Source organism: Chionomys nivalis, chromosome 25, assembly GCF_950005125.1.
Source record: "Chionomys nivalis chromosome 25, mChiNiv1.1, whole genome shotgun sequence".
Classification (NCBI taxonomy): Eukaryota; Metazoa; Chordata; class Mammalia; order Rodentia; family Cricetidae; genus Chionomys; species Chionomys nivalis.
The window spans coordinates 39,430,502-39,450,467 of NC_080110.1; the positions used below are offsets into that span (position 1 = coordinate 39,430,502).

Here is a 19,966-nt window from a genome sequence, read left to right on the forward strand (position 1 = left end):
GTAACCTTAAGAGTCTGTTTTTGACTCTTAAGTAATTTTGACTCTTGAGTAAATTGAGACCATTTCTTCTTTTAATCAACAGTAACAATCTCAGTTCTTCCCTTTTATTCTCACGCCCTTTAACATCTTTTAGATTTGCCCTTGTTGGTGTTGGATCTGAAGCATCTTCCAAAAAGTTAATGGATCTGTTGCCTAAAAGAGAACTTCATGGTCAGAATCCTGTCGTGACTCCGTGCAATAAGCAGTTCCTGAGTCAGTTTGAGATGCAGTCCAGGAAAAGTAAGCAAATCTCTGAGCAGCCTTTTTTTTTTTTTTGAATGTATTTTAAGCAGTGTTGCTGGTATTTTTTTAAAAATATTATGCTTACTATTTAGTTTATTGGATGAACTTGATTTAATCATTGATTATGAGTATGGGCTAATATACTGGAAACCGACTCCCATTCCATGTTTTTCTAGATGTCACAGACCCAACAGCATGTAGCAGCAGGTTGGGAGCTTTATAGTGCCGCCATTCTTGTCCTGTCATTCACATTAGAGAGGAGGAATGCTATATGGGTGTGTTTGATGGGAATAGAGAGGCCAATGACAACTAGGGATAGTTACTGACCTCTTTTTATCCTGCTTGGCACCAAAACCTTTTGCTACTTGGTAAAAAATAATGTAGAAGAGATTTGTTACTACATAGTGTTTTTTTTTTTGTTTGTTTGTTTGTTTTTTTAAAAGAGATAAGATGAGTTCCAGGCCAGCCTGGGCTACAAGAGCTAGTTCCAGGACAGGCTCCAAATAAACCAAAAATAAATAATAGATAAATAGATAAGATGAATGACCCATATAATTAATAGAAATTCAGATGGTTGTTTTGTTTTAATTTTTTTTTTTTTAGCATTTAAGACTTAAGAATATGTTACATAGAATAAGATAAATAATCTGCTGTTGAAATTAAGGTGTTTGCTGAATTTCTGAAGTCTTGGCTGCTGTAGAGTACTTTAAAAGCAACCTGTATTTTAAAAGCTACATGTTTATCTATTCAGTGGAAGTGCATTAAACTTAAATATTTCAAGACTTAGGAAAGTAAATAAATGTGAAGGTTTTCCTAGCCAAGTACTTTGCATAGGCACCTGCAAATTGAAAAATAGTATAAATGAACTTTGAAGTAGTTTCTAATAACACGGTTACAATTCAGAGAACTGTTTTAATAAGTGCTATTTATGAGTATTTGGGTGTTTGCAGCTACACAATCAGGACAAATGTCTGGGGAAGGTAAAGCTGGTCCTCCAGGAGGCAGTTCACGTGCAGCATTTCCACAAGGTGGTAGAGGACGGGGCCGTTTTCCAGGGGCTGTTCCCGGTGGGGACAGATTTCCTGGGCCAGCAGGACCAGGAGGGCCACCTCCACCTTTCCCAGGTAAAACTTTCCTTAAGTTTATCATGGAGAAATCATGTCTGCTTACTACCTCTTCCTTTTCTCTCTTTTTCAAGTAATGTATTATTAATGTGACTTACTCTCCTTGTTATGCTATTTTTGGAACCCAGGAAATTTGATCAAGCATCTTGTTAAAGGAACTCGGCCTTTGTTCCTGGAAACTAGGATTCCATGGCATATGGGGCACAGCATAGAGGAAATACCCATTTTTGGCCTAAAAGGTCTTTATTTTTCTCCAAACTTGCTTGACTTATATATAGAATATTTACATCCGTCTTATTTTCTTACCTCTTAAAAAATCCTTTCAAGACCATTTTTCCTTGTTTCACTTTCTAGCTTGGCATCAGAGTAGAATATAAGGTGGGTGATGTCACAGTAAGAAGTGTGTTTGCTGAGAGATGGAAAGTATCTTTAGGTGTTAAAATTTGTTCAAGTTTTTGTTTTAGTGGTTTTTCTTAATTATAATTTGAAGTAGTTAAATTTGTGAGGATATTCTTCACCTTTGTAGTTGTTAGATCATTACCATATGGGTTGCATTTAAAGAGAGAGTCATGGTTTATGAATTCTGCTTTAGAAGTAAAATCTTGGCATATAATAGTTAATATCTTTATTGAACCGTTTTTCTCCTTTTTTCTCCTTTATTTTGTAGCCGGACAGACTCCACCACGTCCACCATTGGGTCCTCCAGGCCCACCTGGTCCACCAGGTCCTCCACCTCCTGGTCAGGTCCTGCCACCTCCTCTGGCAGGACCTCCCAATCGAGGAGACCGCCCTCCACCACCAGTTCTTTTTCCTGGACAACCTTTTGGGCAACCTCCGTTGGGTCCACTTCCTCCTGGGCCGCCGCCTCCGGTTCCAGGCTATGGCCCTCCTCCTGGCCCACCGCCTCCACAGCAGGGACCGCCTCCACCTCCAGGCCCCTTTCCACCTCGACCACCAGGTCCACTTGGGCCTCCCCTCACCCTTGCTCCTCCTCCACACCTTCCGGGACCACCTCCAGGTGCCCCACCACCAGCTCCACATGTGAATCCTGCTTTTTTCCCTCCACCAACTAATAGTGGCATGCCAACGTCAGATAGTCGTGGGCCACCGCCCACAGACCCCTATGGCCGACCTCCACCGTACGATAGGGGTGACTATGGTCCTCCTGGGAGGTGAGTTAAATGCAGTCAGGAAAAGATAAAGAACTGTGACTGGAAGCCTATTCCATTGTAGACACGTAAACAATTTCTGTCCTGCAGGAAGATGATTTCTATGCTGCCAGTTTTACTTCAGCCAAAAGACAATGATAAAGGGAATTTTGCTTAGGCTTGATCTGGTAGAGAAAATAGCATTCTTGAATCAGGAAAAGTAACAACTGTCTCCTAGGCAAATGCCAAATCTTGTTAGTGTAGAGTTGTTTACATTGTTACTAACTTGAGAACTTTTGTCAAGCAACAATTTAACATTTATTTGTCTTTTGTAGGGAAATGGATACTGCAAGAACTCCATTGAGTGAAGCAGAGTTTGAAGAAATCATGAATAGAAATCGGGCCATCTCAAGCAGTGCTATTTCAAGAGCTGTATCTGATGCCAGTGCTGGTTTGTATATTTGTTTTAGTGTTCATTCTTTAACATGGCTATTTATATTAAGAATAACCCCAGACCCAGGAGCTGGAGAGATGGCTCAGTTGTTAAGAATTAGCTGCTCTTGTAGAAGACGCTGGGTTAATGCACAGCGGTCTGTTGACTCCAGTTCCTGAGGATCTGAGGCCCTTTTCTGGCTTCTCCAGGCATGCTTGTAGTAAGTAGACACACATGCATTCAAAACACCCGTACACATAAAATAAAATGTAAAAATTAAAAAATCGAAACCCAAAGCTAAAGTGAAGTTTATAAAGATAGTTCTCTTACTCTCTGTGTAATCTATATGCTCCCAAATCATTAGCATTTAATTTTAAAGTGTTGAAGGAAGATGCATGTCAGTGTAGTGGAAAGACCACCAATTTTAAGTTGCTATATTTAGATTTAAATACTAATTGGGGGTTAGAGAGATGGCTCTGATTAAGAGCACTGACTGCTAGTGCTGGGATCCAGTATCCTTTTCTTTCCTCACTGGGTACCAAATACTCATGGCACACAGATGTACATGCAAGCAAAACATTCATACACATAAAATAAAATTAAAAATAACTAACTTTGGGATTTGAAGAGAGAGCTTAGGAGTTAACAGTACTGCCTGTTCTCCAGAGGATCCAGGATTGTTTCCCAACACCTATGTGGTGGATTAGAACCATCTATAGCTTCTCTGGGAAAACTCCAAATGGCTGATGACGCTGGTGCAATTACAGGGGGCACGGTCATGGTCGAGGCTGTGGCTGTGGTTGAAGTGGGGGCTATTGGGAATGAAAATGGTGATGTTGGTTTTGGTGTTAAGTGCCATCCAAGGGGTCATCATCTTGGCCAAGCTTTCCATCGTCCCTGTTGGGAGAGGCAATTGGGGAAACAAGTTTGGCAAGCCTCAAACTGTTCTATGCAAGGTGACAGCCACTGTGGCTCTGTGTTGGTACATTTCACCCCTGTCCCCAGAAGCACTGGGATGGTCTCTGCCCCTGTGCCCAAGAAGCTACCAATGATGGCCGGTATTGATGACAGCTGCACATCAGCCAGGGGCTGCACTGCCACCATGGGCAACTTCGCCAAGGCCACCTTTGATGCCATCTCTAAAGTATAGCTACTTGACCCTCGACCTCTAGCAGGAGTCTGTGATCTCCAAGTCTTCTTATCAGGAATTCACTGACCATCTTGTGAAAACCCACAGCAGAGTCTCTGTTCAGAGGACCCAGACTCCAGCTGTGGCCACCACATAAGGATTTATATACAAGAAAAAGTGAATTAAATCTATTTAAAAAAGAACTCCAGTTCCAAGGGATCTGATATCCTCTTTTGGCCTCCATGGGCACCAACCAGTCTTGCTTGTAATGCAAGACATATGTAGGCAAAACACTCCTATACATATAAAGATTAAATATTAACTTTGATATAGTAGTTCAGAGTTCTAAAAATAGCTCATTTATTCTCATACTTGCAAAATAACTGTCCCTCTGCATGAAACAGCAGTCACTAGCGTCATGAACACAAGAATCTTCCAAATTTCAAGACACTGAACAAAAGTCATTATTCATGGTCATCTTAAAAGACACTTCCAAAAAATTGCTTCATCGTTCTTATTCCAAGATAGTTGGTTTGATGATAATTTGGAAACAGTTTGTTTGCTATTAACTTTTTCTTTTCCCTGCAGGTGATTATGGGAGTGCTATTGAAACATTGGTAACAGCAATTTCTTTAATTAAACAATCCAAAGTATCTGCAGATGATCGTTGCAAAGTTCTTATTAGTTCTTTGCAAGATTGCCTTCATGGAATTGAGTCCAAGTCCTATGGCTCTGGATCAAGGTAAAACTTTCCTGTCTCATGTATTTTTAAAATAGTTAACAACAACGACAAAGTGGAACTTTAAAAAAAATGGGACTTGGGGCTGGGGAGATGGCTCAGTGGTTAAGAGCACTGGCTACCCTTCCATAGGCCCTGAGTTCAATTCCCAGCACCCACATGGTGGCTCACAACCATCTGTAATGACATCTGGTGCCCTCTTCTAGCCCATAGGGATACATACAGGATAGAATACTGTATACATAACAAATAAATCTAAAAAAAAATGGGACTCTGATTTTACTTAATGTGTACCCAGCAGTCTGAGTGGATTTTTTTTTTTATTAACTCTAAATGGCATCTTGTTGCTTCCTGAAATCCTTCAAGGCACCCACTTACATAGAGTAAAATTATATGCAAGGAACTGTATGGCTTCTGTTTACTCTTAGACTAACTGCACACAAGCAGATATAATCTCTACTTTGACTCTGACAGCTTGCATACTCACTGTTCTAGCCAAATGGGTGTCCCTTTCTGTGGACACAGCAAGCATTGACCATCTCACTGATTGCTATTCCTCCTTGGAACCATTTTATTTGTTCTTTTGTTTTTCTTTCCCCTTTACATTTGTCTTCATTTTTCATGTTTCAACTGAATCTAGTGTGTCATATTTTATTTCTTTTGTAGTATTTACTGTAGCATCTAGTCTTTATTATTGATGCTTATTTCTTACTGAACACAAGTTGAATGTTGACAGGGGCCTTAGCTATTAAACATTGCTTGATAAAGGATGTTTTTGAAAGAGGGGATTAATAAATAGATGAATGTGTGGTAATGTATTTTGTAACAGATAGTTTAATTTTGGATTTATTTTATGTGTATGAATATTTTGCTGGATACATGTACTCCACATGTGTGCTAGTGCCTGAGGTATCTAGAGTTAGGATGGCTGTGATGGTTGTGGTACTGGGAATCAAACCCTGGTCCTCTGCAAGAGCAACCACTCTGCCATCTTTTCAGCCCTTGTAATAGATACAGTTTTTAAAAGGTTACTTTTAAAGCACATTTACTAATCTTGAAATTTTATGTATTTTGGGAGGTAAATGTTTAGTCTTCACATGATATTGCCTCTTTTGAGTCAGTCTCTTTTTGTAGACCAGGTTGGCCTTGAACTTACAGAAACCAGCCTGATTATTGTGATTTCACACTCAGCTACATTTTTAATATATTGATTTTTTGTGTGTGTTTTTCCTGCATGTATGCTGTGTACCATGCATGCTGGGTGCCCACAGAGGTGAAAGGGGGGCCCTGGATTCTCCAGAACTAAAGTTAGAGATGGTTGTGATGGCTTCAGCACACTATATGGGTACTGAAAATTGAACCTGGGTCTCTGGAAGAGCAGCCAGTGTTTTTAATTCCTGAGCGAGCTCTCAGTTGTCTGTATGATACTTTGTCCTTAATATGCTTTTTCTGGAGGTAGTATCTTAATTAAGAAAAAAGAGTTTATATTGGACACAGTCTTTCCTTTCTTACTACCTATGGGCTCCATTTAAGTATGTGCATATTTGAACAAATTTGTCATAACTGGAGACCATATGCCTGTTGCTTTGTGAGGACATCTAGTTTGATCAAACAGCTTAACACTTAACCATTTGCCTGGTAAAGAAATCACATAAAAGAATTCTTAACCTAATGGAATTATCATGCGCTTCGGCTATGATTGGGTTTTTCCAATCAATTAGCATAGATTTCTTTTTTCATTATTTCAGAGTTTCAGTGTAAACCTTAGCAACTTTAGCATGACTTTCATTTTCACCACTTCCCTTAAATGAACAATGTCCAGATTACCTGTCAAGCATCACTGCTCTCACAGCTTGGGGCTATTACTAAATAATCTAAGGATTATCCAAGCATAAACACTGTGCTACTGTGATCCTTGAGACGCAGCATAGAGTGTGGATACACTGGATGGGGATGGTTCACAGTGCTGGCAGGAAGAAGTAAGATGGTAAAAAGATTTCATCATGATGGTTGCCACAGTCTAGGTGTTTTGAGTCTTAGAACCCTTACTAGGGGCTGCACCTGAAGGGACAGACACACTTTGAGTAGTGTCAGGATCCAGGAAGGTTCTGCTACAGCTGCAACCTGGAACTTGGAACTTCTGTGCATATATTAGCTTCAATTATTGGAGGGACTAGCTATCTAGGTAGATTTCTGTAGAGTAGTAGCTGCATTCGAAAGACATCCCAGAGAAGCTGCCTCTGTTAGTCTTTGCACACAGTTCATAAACACTCAGACTCCTGATGGGAGCTTGCTACCTCCTCTTGAGCCTGCCTTTATGGGAACCTTTTTTGCCAATGTTACATGGGAGTATTAGGAGCCTTGGAGCTCCCACATAGCCAGTGTACTTTCATTTAGAACTTCATTTACGCTGGCTTCCTCCACTCCTACAGCTAGTCAGAATGGTATAAAAATGTTATTTTTGAAATTTTATGTTTAATATTTTTAGACTGGTTAACTAGTAAGTGAAAACCGTGGAAAATGAAACTAGTGATAAAAAAGACAACTATATTGAATGTCTTTTGAAGCTTCCCAGCTATGGAGAGCATTAATCCAGTAATTTCTTTTAGAAGACGTGAACGATCAAGAGAAAGGGACCATAGTAGATCACGGGAAAAGAGTCGGCGTCATAAATCTCGGAGTAGAGATCGTCATGATGATTATTACAGAGAGAGAAGCAGAGAGAGGGAGAGACACAGGGATCGGGATAGGGACCGTGACCGGGAGCGTGACCGAGAGCGAGAATACCGTCATCGTTAGAAGGTGCGCATTATTTTTATTCTTATATTTAGTATGTGCGTGTGTGTGTGTGTGTGTGTGTGTGTGCGTGCTATTAACAGTAATTATAACTCCAAGGCTGTTGTTTATACAGTAAATATACCTACATTTTAAGTGGTCCAAGTACTTGTTCTGATTTAATCTTCTGAAAACATCTGAAAGCAGGTAAGCCATCACAGGTAAAAAAAATCTTGACCTTTTTTTCCTTGAATTCTGCAAGTGTTCTGTGACTTAGATTTCAGATTGTTTATGGTCTTAAAAAATATAATCAAGAGGACTCATTGTGTACTTCTAAAATTTAAAAATTTGGATTCTTGTAATCACATTTATTGTTTGCATATGATTTAAAATATTTATAAAACAACAGGGAATTGTTTCCGGTATGAATATTATGTGCTTGGATTTTCAAAAATAAAAGTTTCTGTCCTTTCTCCCTTGAACTAACTTCATTTGTCCCTGAAACTTTTTAAGAACATCTAACTTTATAATAGTTTATAATATAAAAAGATGTTTTTCAGCATTGAAAAAGTTTTTCCCATTAAAAAAAATTAAATTTTAGAAAAAAATTTCTGGCATTTGATTTTTTTTTTTTTTTTTAAGGAGCATTATCTTTTTAATTGCGCAGAAGGTATAAAGTGGGTTCAGGGTACATAATCTAAAAGCGTTAAGTTGTGCTAAGCCATACATCCCAAGTTAGAAATAACTGGAAATAATTTTTCTTGTTTCATTCATAAGCCATAATCATTGTCTTTTTTTCTGTATTTTAAAATTTTGTGTACTTTTTTCATAAAGTAGAATGAGTTGTCTGTTTATGCTTCATTTTTACATGTAATTTTATTTTATATTTGTGAACAATGTTTCATGAAGAATGGGGAAAGAGCACTGTGAATCTTGCATGTGACAGGTTAATTTATTAACACCTTTGTTCCATATATTGATGGCATATTTGAGTTAGATAAGGCTTAAAATAAATCCTCTATGTAAATATTTCAAGGAAACTTACCGGTAATCCAGTCCTGAAAATTGTTAATATTTAAATTGTAATTGGCTTTATTGTGTATATAATTTGTGACAGCAGTTTTTTTAATTACCTCTCTCTTTCTCTTACACACTCACACACACACATACACACACACGAGAAAAAAAGATGTCTAATTTTGATGAAACATAAGAGTTAACCACTCTTGCCGTTTCAGGGCTTTTTGAAATGAGAAAGATGACTTTAATACCTTGTCTTACATTTTGAATATGCCCTTGAATATTCATTAAGACCTTTTTATTAGTTACGTTGAATTAAAATTTTTAATTCTCAAAACATCTAGTTTTAAAATTTCTAAAGTTGGTGTTGTTTGAATATAAAAATTGAACATTGTACCATATAAAACTAAACTAAATTTTAAATGAAGTTTTTTTATTCCTAGTAAAAATCCCTTATGGTGAATTCTGATTAGGTTATTACTTGAAAGGTCTAATTCTTTGTCATTTGATAAGGTACAGGTTCTACATATTGTATTTTATAATTATTTGCAGTTTATCAACTATCTTACAGTTAACAAAGACAATGACAGTGAAACTTGGATACATTTTCATTTATTCAGTGTGCCCATCAAGGGGCCTCTAAACAATTCATATGTAGTTAATAAGTAGCAGTTTTCTCATGGGTCTTTAAAATTAATTCAGTAAAGCAGGTTATGTTCCTTTTGAAAATTTCATTGTTAATTTTTACATACTTTGGATATATATTCCAGTCAAGCGTATATACCTAAATATAGTTATGATTTGAGTTCCATGTCTTTCAGACATGAACTACAATTTCCTAGTGTCAAGCTGTTGATGTTTTTGCAATCAGTGATGTACCATATCCCAAATCCCATGTTTTGTTTGTACATTAATCAGAATTGAGTTGTAATATTGTTGTGTGCCTTCATCCAAGCAAAATTTTACAAAAGCCTTCCCAATGAGGAGTGGGGGGAGATGTTTTCCTGGATTATTGTACCATTGCTATATGCCAAGCAATATTTATTGTAAGTAGATGTAAGTGGGTGGGGGCTGGGATTAAATATATATATTCAAGTGCAAACCTATTTGCAAATTTTACTACTTTATAAGGTCTTTTGACCTCTTTAGAAGTTTTTGAATATGAGTCCTTTTGAATTTTCATGTAAATCTTAAATGGATTAAGAAGTGCTTCAACAATAAAGTAAATATCAGTCTTTGTATAAGTTAATAATGTAATACACTATCAAGTGTTCAGGTGGGAAAGGGCAGATTATGGAAACTTGATGTTGGTTGGCAGCTGTTAATGTCTGTCCCATCCTAAGTTTTTTTTGTGTTTGAACTGTTGGGTAATGTTAATTACATTCTCATTTGAAAACTGTATTAGTTTTTCTAAAAGCATTTCATATCCAAGTTCAAATAGGTAATAATACTTCAATGAGAAAAATAAGTTTTGTAAATTTCAGTGTGTAAATGCATTGTGCTTCATATTCTGTAATTTTTGCCTATTCTCAGACCACTCTGAGCAAAATAAAAGGTTTAAGATTGTGTTCATAAAGAAATGTTACAGTTACAGTTGAGTTCCTTAGATTGTGTTCACCTGACTGTTTGTTTAGAACAGTTCTATTCAGCTCAGAAGTTTCTGCTAACAACTGAGTTTGTGTACTGGAGAATAATGAAAGCAAATTCTTTTTGGAGATGCTTTTTATTCAGGCTTCTCTTTCTAGGTTATGAAATTTACATTTTCTCAAGTGGTTATATTCTCTACTAAGTACTGTGTTTGGAGTCTGGGTTTAGTAACTGTAAGAGTGTGGCCATGTGATTACTTCTGGCGTAAATGTCATGAATTTGAATTTAATTAATTACTTTAGGATACTTTTTATTGCTTACTTAGGTTACTATAGCTTTGTGTTAATTTGGAGGAAAAGCCCAAATTAAGATGTTTCATCTCCTTAGGAGTGTTATGTTGAGGCTTTTGTGAAAATTCTTTTCATTGCTTGATGAACAATAACTGACTGTTAACAAGATCTTAATTATTTCTGCATATCCTAGGTCATTTGTATTCCTAGTATTCCTCCCCAGCCTTGTGTCCCTCTGTCTCAGCTGCTGTGCTTTATCTTGCTATGCTGGTTCTCATTTCTCTTCTTATTTCTGATATTTTTAGTATTTTAAAATCTGTCTGATTACAGTGTCTTAATTGAAGTGACAAGAAAGGGTAGGAAGTGATCCCTTGGTTGTATTTTTGCTCACTGTGGTTTAAGAATATAGTTTTGATTATAAATAATTGATGTTTCTCTGTCTTAAATTTGAATGCCAATGTGAGTCACCTTGCTCTCACTTTCATCTCAGTGTGAAATTTCCTACCATTGTTTAGTTTGTATATTGGATTGTTTGAATAAGTATCTTTATTTTTTTAATGAATATTCAGTTAACATTGTTTAAAGGAAACCCACTAACCAGTAAGAGAAGAGTGCCATTCATGTTAATCCAAATTAATGTTTTTGCTTTCTGTGGTTAGAAAGTTCTATCTACCTCTTGATGTAGGTGAATTGTAGGTAACAGCTTCTTTAGAAATCTCCATGTCTTTTGGGTGATTTTTTTTTTTTTTTGATACAAGGTCTATTTTTTTTCTTTTTTGTGATGGAGTTTATTTCTACCATGGAGTCAGTTGCATAGAATACCTAATTATGTATTTTGTAGAGTAAGGGTAAGTATGATGTTTAGAGAAAAACAGGACAATATAAACTCTTGGTTAGCTAGAAACTTTTTGTGAGGACCGGCAATAAAAAGAATTGCTTTTTATGTACTGTGTTCTAGTCCATATAAAAAGAAACTTAAGAATTAATATAAGTTTAGATGCTTCTGTTGCCTACTTCATCCCCAGACCTCATTAGGGAGAAATTTTCAGATATAGAAGATTAAATTTTATTTATTTAAAGGCATTGAATTTCTAAAATTATGTGAGGATCCTTTTTGACTCAGCACATTAATATGAAAACCTGTAAGCTGGGTGTGGTAGTGCACACCTTGACCTCATCCAACTCCTAGAGACTGCAGGAAGATACTGTGAGCTCCAGGCCAGCCTGGTTTACATGTGGAGTTTCAGGCTTGCCAGCCTCTATACTAAGATCCTATTTCAGAAATAAATACAAACATGCAGTATAAAAAACTTATGAGAATCCTATAAAATAAATAGTCAAATGCTTTACTTTAAAAGATGAATTTTTCTTGAATTTTAAAATACAAATAATGCCAACTTTGCATATAAGTGATGAACACTCAATTTGAGTTGTTAATAATGGTTTGATACCACATCAAAATATAGGTATTTCGCTCTGTATTAAAATTATACTGCTTGCTTTAGCTTGCAGATTTTGAAGCTGTAGTTTCACTGTCTTGGTTCATTTAACAGCTGTTTACATAGGTTCCCTTTTTATAACTGACAGCTACAGCAAGTAATTGTGCGACTTGACAGTACACAGTTGATGAGATGCTATTTTGAACATCCGGGTATTGAATGTATTTGTCACTTTGAAGCTTTTTGATAATCTTTGTTTATGCAGATGTCTACTTAGACTTTGAGATTATTATATGGAATTGGGTTATTGGAAATGGGTTGTATTGCCTTCAAAGTTTGCTTCCGTTTGAGATTGTAAAATTTGTGTTTATGTAAAGTGTTTAGAACTAGAAATAAAAGTTTCTAGAATATTCCCTAAATTTTATGTCTGTATGGTAAAATTTTAAGATTTATTAATTAGTGAAGACTTACGTAAAGATACGTAGCAAAGGATGAGTTCATTAGTCCTGCATAAAGATGTGTATTGTGACATCACAAACAAGATTTCCTGTATAAAAATAGTAAATTAGGGTCATGGTAATATGTACCCTGTGTTTTTTTTTTTTTTTTAAATCCATAATGTTGTATACAGTGTTCTGCCTGCATCTATGCCTGAAGGCCAGGAGAAGGCACTAGATCTCATTACAGATAGTTGTGAGCCTCTATGTGGCTGCTGGGAATTGAACTCAGGACCTCTGGGAAAACTGGAAATGCAGTCAGTGCTCTTAATCACTGAGCCATATCTCTAGCCCCCCTTGTGGCTTTTTTTCCTTTGGTTTTTCAAGACAGCCTTTCTCTACCTTAGTCCTGGAATTTTCTCTGTAGACCAGGCCAGCCTTGAACTCACAGAGATCCACCTGTTTCTGCCTCCCAAGTGCTGGGATTAAAGGACGTGCATCACCACCACCCTGTCCCTGTGGCTTTTTGAAAGATTGATTTTCTTTCTTTCTTTTTCCTATCCTCACACTGTGATTTTAAAATGATTTGTCTCTCAATGATCCATTCTTAATCTTTTGTAACACAACAAAAATATTAGGGGAGATAGCATTCCTTTTTTAGTAGGAATTATGAATTTTCCCTGCAATCTGTTTAGCAGCTTAAAACATATGTGCTTTGTCCTTTTTCTAATGCCTTAGTGCTTTTAAATTTCACTAGTTGTGGGAGTGTACTGTTTTGTAGGTCATGGGCATGTGAGAAGTCCTTGATTCATTCTTAGTATCAAGTCCAGAAAACAGAAAAATTCTAGTCCTACTAGAATTTTGTAACCTGTAAAATAAGAATATTTCAAAATTGACATCACACATTTTTTCTATTAAATAGTTCCTCTATGTAAGCCTCATCAAACTGACATGAAAGTGGAAGAACAAAAGGTGATACTATAAATAGCTTAAATGTTTGTTTAAAAAGTACAGATGTATAGAAAGCATTTAGATGAGAAAGACCCTTTTGTACATTTAAGATTTATGTTTTTATTAGAAAGTGTGAATATGTGTCTATATACTGATATTCTTAAGAGTCTCCTAAAGATAATTGAACACAAAATTTATGGTTGTCACTGAAACTACCATTAACTATAAATAGCATAGGATCTTTTAAAATTTTTATGACAGGATGCCACTAACCTTTGTGTGCTTTTTAAAAATATTAAACTACCTCTTTAGTATTTCTATTTTAAATATTTGATATTTCAGTGATCATTTTTTAAATTAATGTTCTTTTTTTGGATTTACATATATATTATCTATATATATATATGTATATATTCCTGAAACTATAGTATCTCAATTTTACTGTTAGTTTCCCTTTCCTTCTTTATGTAAGTTTTCAATGAAGTTTATCATTGTAGATTCCCATTAGTTTCTGTTTGGTTAGTGGATATAGGAGAAATAGAATGAAAGTAACGTCTCAAATTTGTATCATGTCTAAAGATTTGTATGTGGATGTCATATTTAATGTCCATGCTGAGGTATTTATTTATAAATTTTGTAACATGGAACACCATTGGTTTATAACAGATTGGCAGAATTTCGTGTATGCTGTCAAATTACGGTTAATTTGTAAATTTCACTGCATTTTATATTCAGTTCAGCATTTGTTTAATAAATTGTGGATGAATGAAAAGTAGCTACATTCAAATCCAAACATTTTCCCATTTATTTTGTAGTATGCATATTTTAGGAAATGATGTATGACTGTTCTCATCATCACAGAAACAGTAGCTGCTGTATTTTCTTTTGTAATTTTTTACTCTTAAAAATTCATATATATTGTACAAAATATTGGTCTTCAAATGACAGTCACTGAACTTCAAAGGTAGAAATGTATAAAAAGAATGAAAAGAGAATTTCTCATTTTGTATCTGTAAATTTGGAGCATTTCTCCACCATGCAAGCAGCTACTGTTTGAGTTACTTTTTATTTTGTGTTAGAATTCCTAAGAGTGAGTAGATGCACGACTTGTGTATGTATAGCTAAGCCAACATTTTTCTGTGTATTCTGGGGAATAGCAAAATCTACATCACAAATTTTGACACATTACAGCTGAAGGAAGAGGAACACCTTCCAAGACAAAACAGTCTTCATGAGGGAAAAGTGACGCTTGTCCAGCAGTTTGCTTCTTGTGATTGAACTGAACCTGTAAGGATTCATGGATAAACTGAACAGGAATAGATCTGAATAAAGCAAATCTGCATAAATGGTAACCAGTAGCTCTACTTTTATTTTTTATGTTGCTTAACTGTTTTATTTGAAGGAAATCTGTGTGATTAAAAAGTTAATAGCTTTTGCAACTTTATTACTGGTTATATATATTTGGCTATTATAATGTGCAAGCCATTGGAAAAAATTCAAGTAAATGCTTGTTTTTATAGTAGTTTGTTCTTGTTAAAAAATGTTCATATGATAATGTCTGTAAACAGCACCACTTTGATTACAATAGATGTAGTGTTGTAATAAACTGTTTAATGGGGCTGATGTGTAAAGTTATTTGATGTTTACACCTCAGGGAAAGTCTTGTGTTCAGCAATATCTAAAGATAATGTTACTATGACAACATTTTTACTGTCCTTTAACAAAAGCATTGCAATAGGGTGTTTGGATATGCATCAATCTAATCTTGCGTTCAGTGAATTAAACATAACCAATTAAGTGTCTCTTGCCCTTGATTTTGATATTAGAATAGGTGATTACATGGATATTTAATATTTCTATATTCTGCTTTTTAAGCTGTTTTTACCTAGTTAGCTTGTGATTTTGCTGAATGGATGTAAACTTGTAAAAATTGAAATCGGCAGATATAGCAATCCAGTCAATGTGTTAGGGGTCAAAAATTTGAGGTTGTAACTTTTTTGGTAAAGACTCATGTGTTGCTACAGTAGTGCAGCTTAATTACACCCGAGATTACTAAAATAATTAATTGTGAAGTGCTAGCATTTGAGAGGTTTTGGTAATTCTGATTTGATAACGGTAGTTTACTGTTTCTTGCTGATGGTTCTATAGGCAGTGTAAATATAGTCATACAGCTGATAAATGTGAGTAAAGAAAGTCCTACTGTTCTTCTGGGTAGAAAGTCTGAAGGGTGTCATGTTCATTAGCATTGGGTTTTATTCTTTCGTGTGAGTAATGGGAGATTATAGTTACACCCTGTCTTTATGGTTCAAAGAATTCTGTGTATATTCATGTAACCCTCTTGATTTATGCTTGATTAAAGTTAGTGACTCAGTTAATTTTTTTTCTTTTAACCCCAGCCCAAAGGCTGTATTCAAAGCACCTGGCTAGCATGTGTGCTGCAAAATTAGCAGAGACAGTCTGTCAACTTGATTACTTATTTTTATAGGAAGTTAAAAATCTGAAGTACTAAAGAAATTTGAGATAAAATCCTTAAGATAATTTGTTTTAAATATATTTTAAAGATCTTATTACTTAAGAGATCTTTGGATAGTAGGCATTGACATTTAAAGTTTGTCTAAAATTTAAGGGCAGTGCTTCGGTTATTTATGTACCGTAGATAGAGATAATGTGCAGCTCGAGAGGTTTGCACTGCTGTTCTTCAGTTTCTTGTCTGCTTTTAAAGGACTCAACAATTAGTTTCAAAATATCCTTACCACTGCCAGTTCATTTAAAAACATTTTGTGAGCAAAATATTTTTGCAAGAGATCATTGGTGTTTATCAGAACTGTTAGCTCTTAGAAATGATTTTTCTTAAGTGTTTAATCTTGTTAAAATGCAAGTTGCCGTTTAATTTGAGAATTGTATCAATCTATTTTCTTGTTTTGTGTATAGGTATTGTAAGTTTTTGTCATTTCTTAGCTTTTTAAATAGTTTAATTACAATATCCTAATGTGAAGACGTTTGGACATACATATGTTTACAAGGGAAATTAGTTAATAGTAAGATTAAAAGGTAAGTAAAATGTCCATGAGATCAATTTTCTCTGAACACTTTTAAAATGGAATCACAAATACATATACTTGAAATGAAACTGGAGATTTTGTACTAATTTTAATCCTTCATTACCTTTTCTTTTTTTAATCAGTGGAACCCTTTAATTGCCTTTCTGTCACCCTTCTCCTTGCTTGGCTTATTTCATTAAGTGACTTTGGTTGCAGATAGTGTGAGTGGATGGCAGTTGTTCGCTGCTGGTGGTCAATTATTTTAAGTTGTCAGGAAGAAATAAAATAACTTTGGTTTGACTAAATTTGCAAAGTCTCCTACCTGTTAACACATGAATGTATAGCAGTAAAAGTAACAGTTGCAAATCTTGTTTTATTTGTCAAAATCTTTATGTTTAGGAACCAGTTATTTGAAAACTTGTTTTTAATGTGTAAAAACAATCCAAAGAGATAAATCTTTGCAAACACACCAAATAAATAAATATATAGAGAGAACTAGAAAAAAAAGTGATGGGGGGTTTAAAAGTATCGTTCATATATTGGTGATGAAAACAAGCCTGAGTGTATTCTGAATCCTAGCATTGCCTATTGCTGCAGCCTAGTCGTAAAGTTACAGGTGCGTGGGAAAGACCCACATGGTGTTTCTCCTGGAGCAGCACCCTGAGTTCATTGTACTGCTGTGAGGGAAAGGAAATATGTTTGTAGAAACAATATTTCAGTGTACATTTATAAGTGTTTATGTTGTTTTGTCAGTTTCCAGCAAGATTTTGAGTAACTTGCCATAGCTATTGATTATATATGTTAGCCCATTTAATGGCTCTTTTACCTAGCATATTCTTAAGCAGTTAACTACAATTTGGAATTCACAAATAACATGTAGCTTAAGATATTTTCATTTGATTCTCCTATGGAGAATGTTTCTTTCATTTTTACTAGTTTAAAGTCAATTCAAAAAATAAACATGGAGGTTTTGATGAGCATTATAGCATTTTGTAGTGAAGGGAAATTGTTGAAAAGGGCAAGACTTTCTTTCCCTGTGTGTTGAAATGTGCCAATAAGTACTTTTCTGTTTCATACAATGAGATGCTAGTGCAAGGCTCTACTGAGTGCTCTTGACATTCCAGTTCTGTTACCCAGGTGGTCATTGCATTATTTGTATCTTGCCCCAGAGTTGGGTCTTAAGTTTTAGCTTAAGTTATTTTAAGAGGAAGTTTATGTTCTGATTCTTTACTGAGAATACAGTATTGATATTCTTGCTATTGCACAGATAACTGATTTTTCAAATTTACTCATTGAAGTTCATTTGCATCCCTTAGCCCTCTGTAAATGTTTCCCCCAGTTGTATGTACTTACTAAATGCACGCTTCTCCACTGTACATATTAGACATTTTTGTGCTAAAATATATTAAGTAGGATTTTTGTAGCAAAGCATTCTATTTTTATGTTCTTATAGTATATGTGTTAACTTTAATCTTCAATTAAAACACTGGTGTATTTATTTTTTAGCAACTTGACTCCTAGAAGCCTTAGACTAATTTTTAAATAAACATTCAACCAAAAATTATGAATTTATTGAGATGTGGCCTTATATATGGTATTTCTTGTGTTCATAATGTGATTTGTTTTTTTAAATTTAGATTTTATTTAAATCAAGATTTAGAATTTGTTTTATTTTAAGTCAAAGTAGAAAATGTATTAAGTGTCTAGGCTTCTGGGAGGAAGTTCTTATACTCTTCTTTCTTGGCATTAGAAAGAAGCAATATGAATTTATGGATATTTGAACTATTCAGTCTATTGTGTTATGTTCAGATTGGTTTAGGTTTGTCTTAACCCAGTGTTTTTTTAAGCTGCAGGTTGTCGGCCTTCTCTGACTATACAGCTACTGTGGCTTTTGTATGGGATGGACGAACTCTTGGTTACGTATAGCCAGATTTCAGGGTTTTAAAGATGTCTTATCACATTAATTATATTGTAATGGGAGGCTTTTAAAATATTAGGTAAAATTTAATTGAAGTCACATAAATTTTGACTTAAATGGTATCTGTGGGTAGTAAATACTACGAGCAGTTTTTCATGTGGGAGTACCTGAACACTCCACCATGGGAGTAAATTACATTCATTTCATAATTGGAGAGACTCTTTTAGTAGAAATATTTCATTTTGAAGGTGTATTTTTTGCTACACTGTTACTGCGTAACACTTCTCATCATTTTCTGTATGCAAATTATTTTAAAATACAGTGGTAAATTCATGTTTGTTTATTTTTTTTTTTCTTTTGGAAATTGTACTCAGGTGGTATTTAATGGGAAATGACCCTTTGGGGTGAATTATAATGTGTTTTGAGGACTCCATCTATAACATTTATGACTTTAGCCTTAAAGAGGTCTAGTATTTTTTTCTTTTGCATCCCATGGTGTATTAGCAAAGTAGTTTACAGTCCAGAACAGCCTTACAAAGTTGTTTTACAATTTTTAATGGAAAGCCCGTTAACAACAAAAAATTGTATCATATTACAGTACTCATGAATTATTGAATAATCATCCTTTGTAAATAAGCTGTCTAATATCAGAAGGCCAAAGAAAAGTCTTGACATTTTAGCTATTGAATGTGGTGTGGTGACTTCATAAGATTTCTTTGCAAAAGGTAAGGTAATATTCCATCAAATAGGCATCATTTTGATGTCCATGAAAACTAGACTTCCATATTAGCTTCTTTCTAAAGGCTCATTCCCATTTTATTAAAATGTTTGTACTTGCAATTTTGTGTTTAATGTTTACTTTGTCTTTCCTTTCTTTAGCATTTAGGTGACTGTTGAGCAGTTTGCTATATGGTCATTGTTGGCCTTAAACTGCACTAGTAACAAGCATGGTATTTATCTTGTATTGAAAATAAAAACAGTTTTGATAATACTTTGCAGTTTGTCCTTTTTGTTTTACTTATAGTTTATTTTGTTTCACTTTGAGTAATATCTGGGGAAAATTGCAATACTAACAAATTAGATGTCACCTGTATTTTATCTAAGCCAACCTCCTTGAGTGGTTATTTTCTTTTGGCATATTCTTAAAGTTTTAATGACATTCATATTCTGTGAGTGCATGTGCATGCCATGATCTGTGTGTGGAGAATGGGGGACAATTTGCAGGGGTTGGGTGGTGTCATCTTTGCTGAGCCATCTGGATACAATTATGATTGCCTCATCTTAGGGAGATTATGAAATGTCACCAGTCCTTTCGAAGTGAAAACCTGGCCTAGAGTAACGAATGGCTCAGCTCCTTAGAGCACTGTTTGCTTGTTCAGAATTCCCGAGTTCAATTCCCAGCAACCACTTGTTGGCTCACAACCATCTGTAATAAGATCTGGTGCCCTCTTCTGGTATAAAGTTGTATATGCAGAACACTCGTGGACATTAAATAAATCTTTGGAAGTAAAACTGTTTTTAGATCATAACAGTGGTTTACTAGCTGACTTGGGTGTAACATGGATTCTAACTGTTCTTAATAATAGATACCCAGAATCAGATGTAGGGGTTAATGCTGAAGATTAGAGAAACAGAGCCGCCAACCATTAAGAG

General features: G+C 35.1%; 1 protein-coding gene across 4 annotated transcripts in view; it reads left to right on the plus strand.

The window, feature by feature from the left end:
* Cpsf6 (cleavage and polyadenylation specific factor 6) overlaps positions 1–19,298 on the plus strand; it is a 33,660-nt gene extending 14,362 nt beyond the window's left edge. Inside the window, exons 4-11 of one of the 4 annotated variants that reach the window (XM_057757503.1) lie at positions 134–279; positions 1,233–1,406; positions 1,535–1,645; positions 2,074–2,578; positions 2,890–3,005; positions 4,705–4,858; positions 7,465–7,657; positions 14,546–19,298. In XM_057757503.1, the coding sequence (XP_057613486.1) occupies positions 134–279; positions 1,233–1,406; positions 1,535–1,645; positions 2,074–2,578; positions 2,890–3,005; positions 4,705–4,858; positions 7,465–7,654 (1,396 nt within the window). In that variant the 3' untranslated portion in view covers positions 7,655–7,657; positions 14,546–19,298. The remainder of the gene's footprint in view (positions 1–133; positions 280–1,232; positions 1,407–1,534; positions 1,646–2,073; positions 2,579–2,889; positions 3,006–4,704; positions 4,859–7,464; positions 7,658–14,545) is intronic. The other 3 variants (XM_057757504.1, XM_057757505.1, XM_057757506.1) reach the window with 3 other exon arrangements.
* Positions 19,299–19,966: the final 668 nt, after the last annotated feature.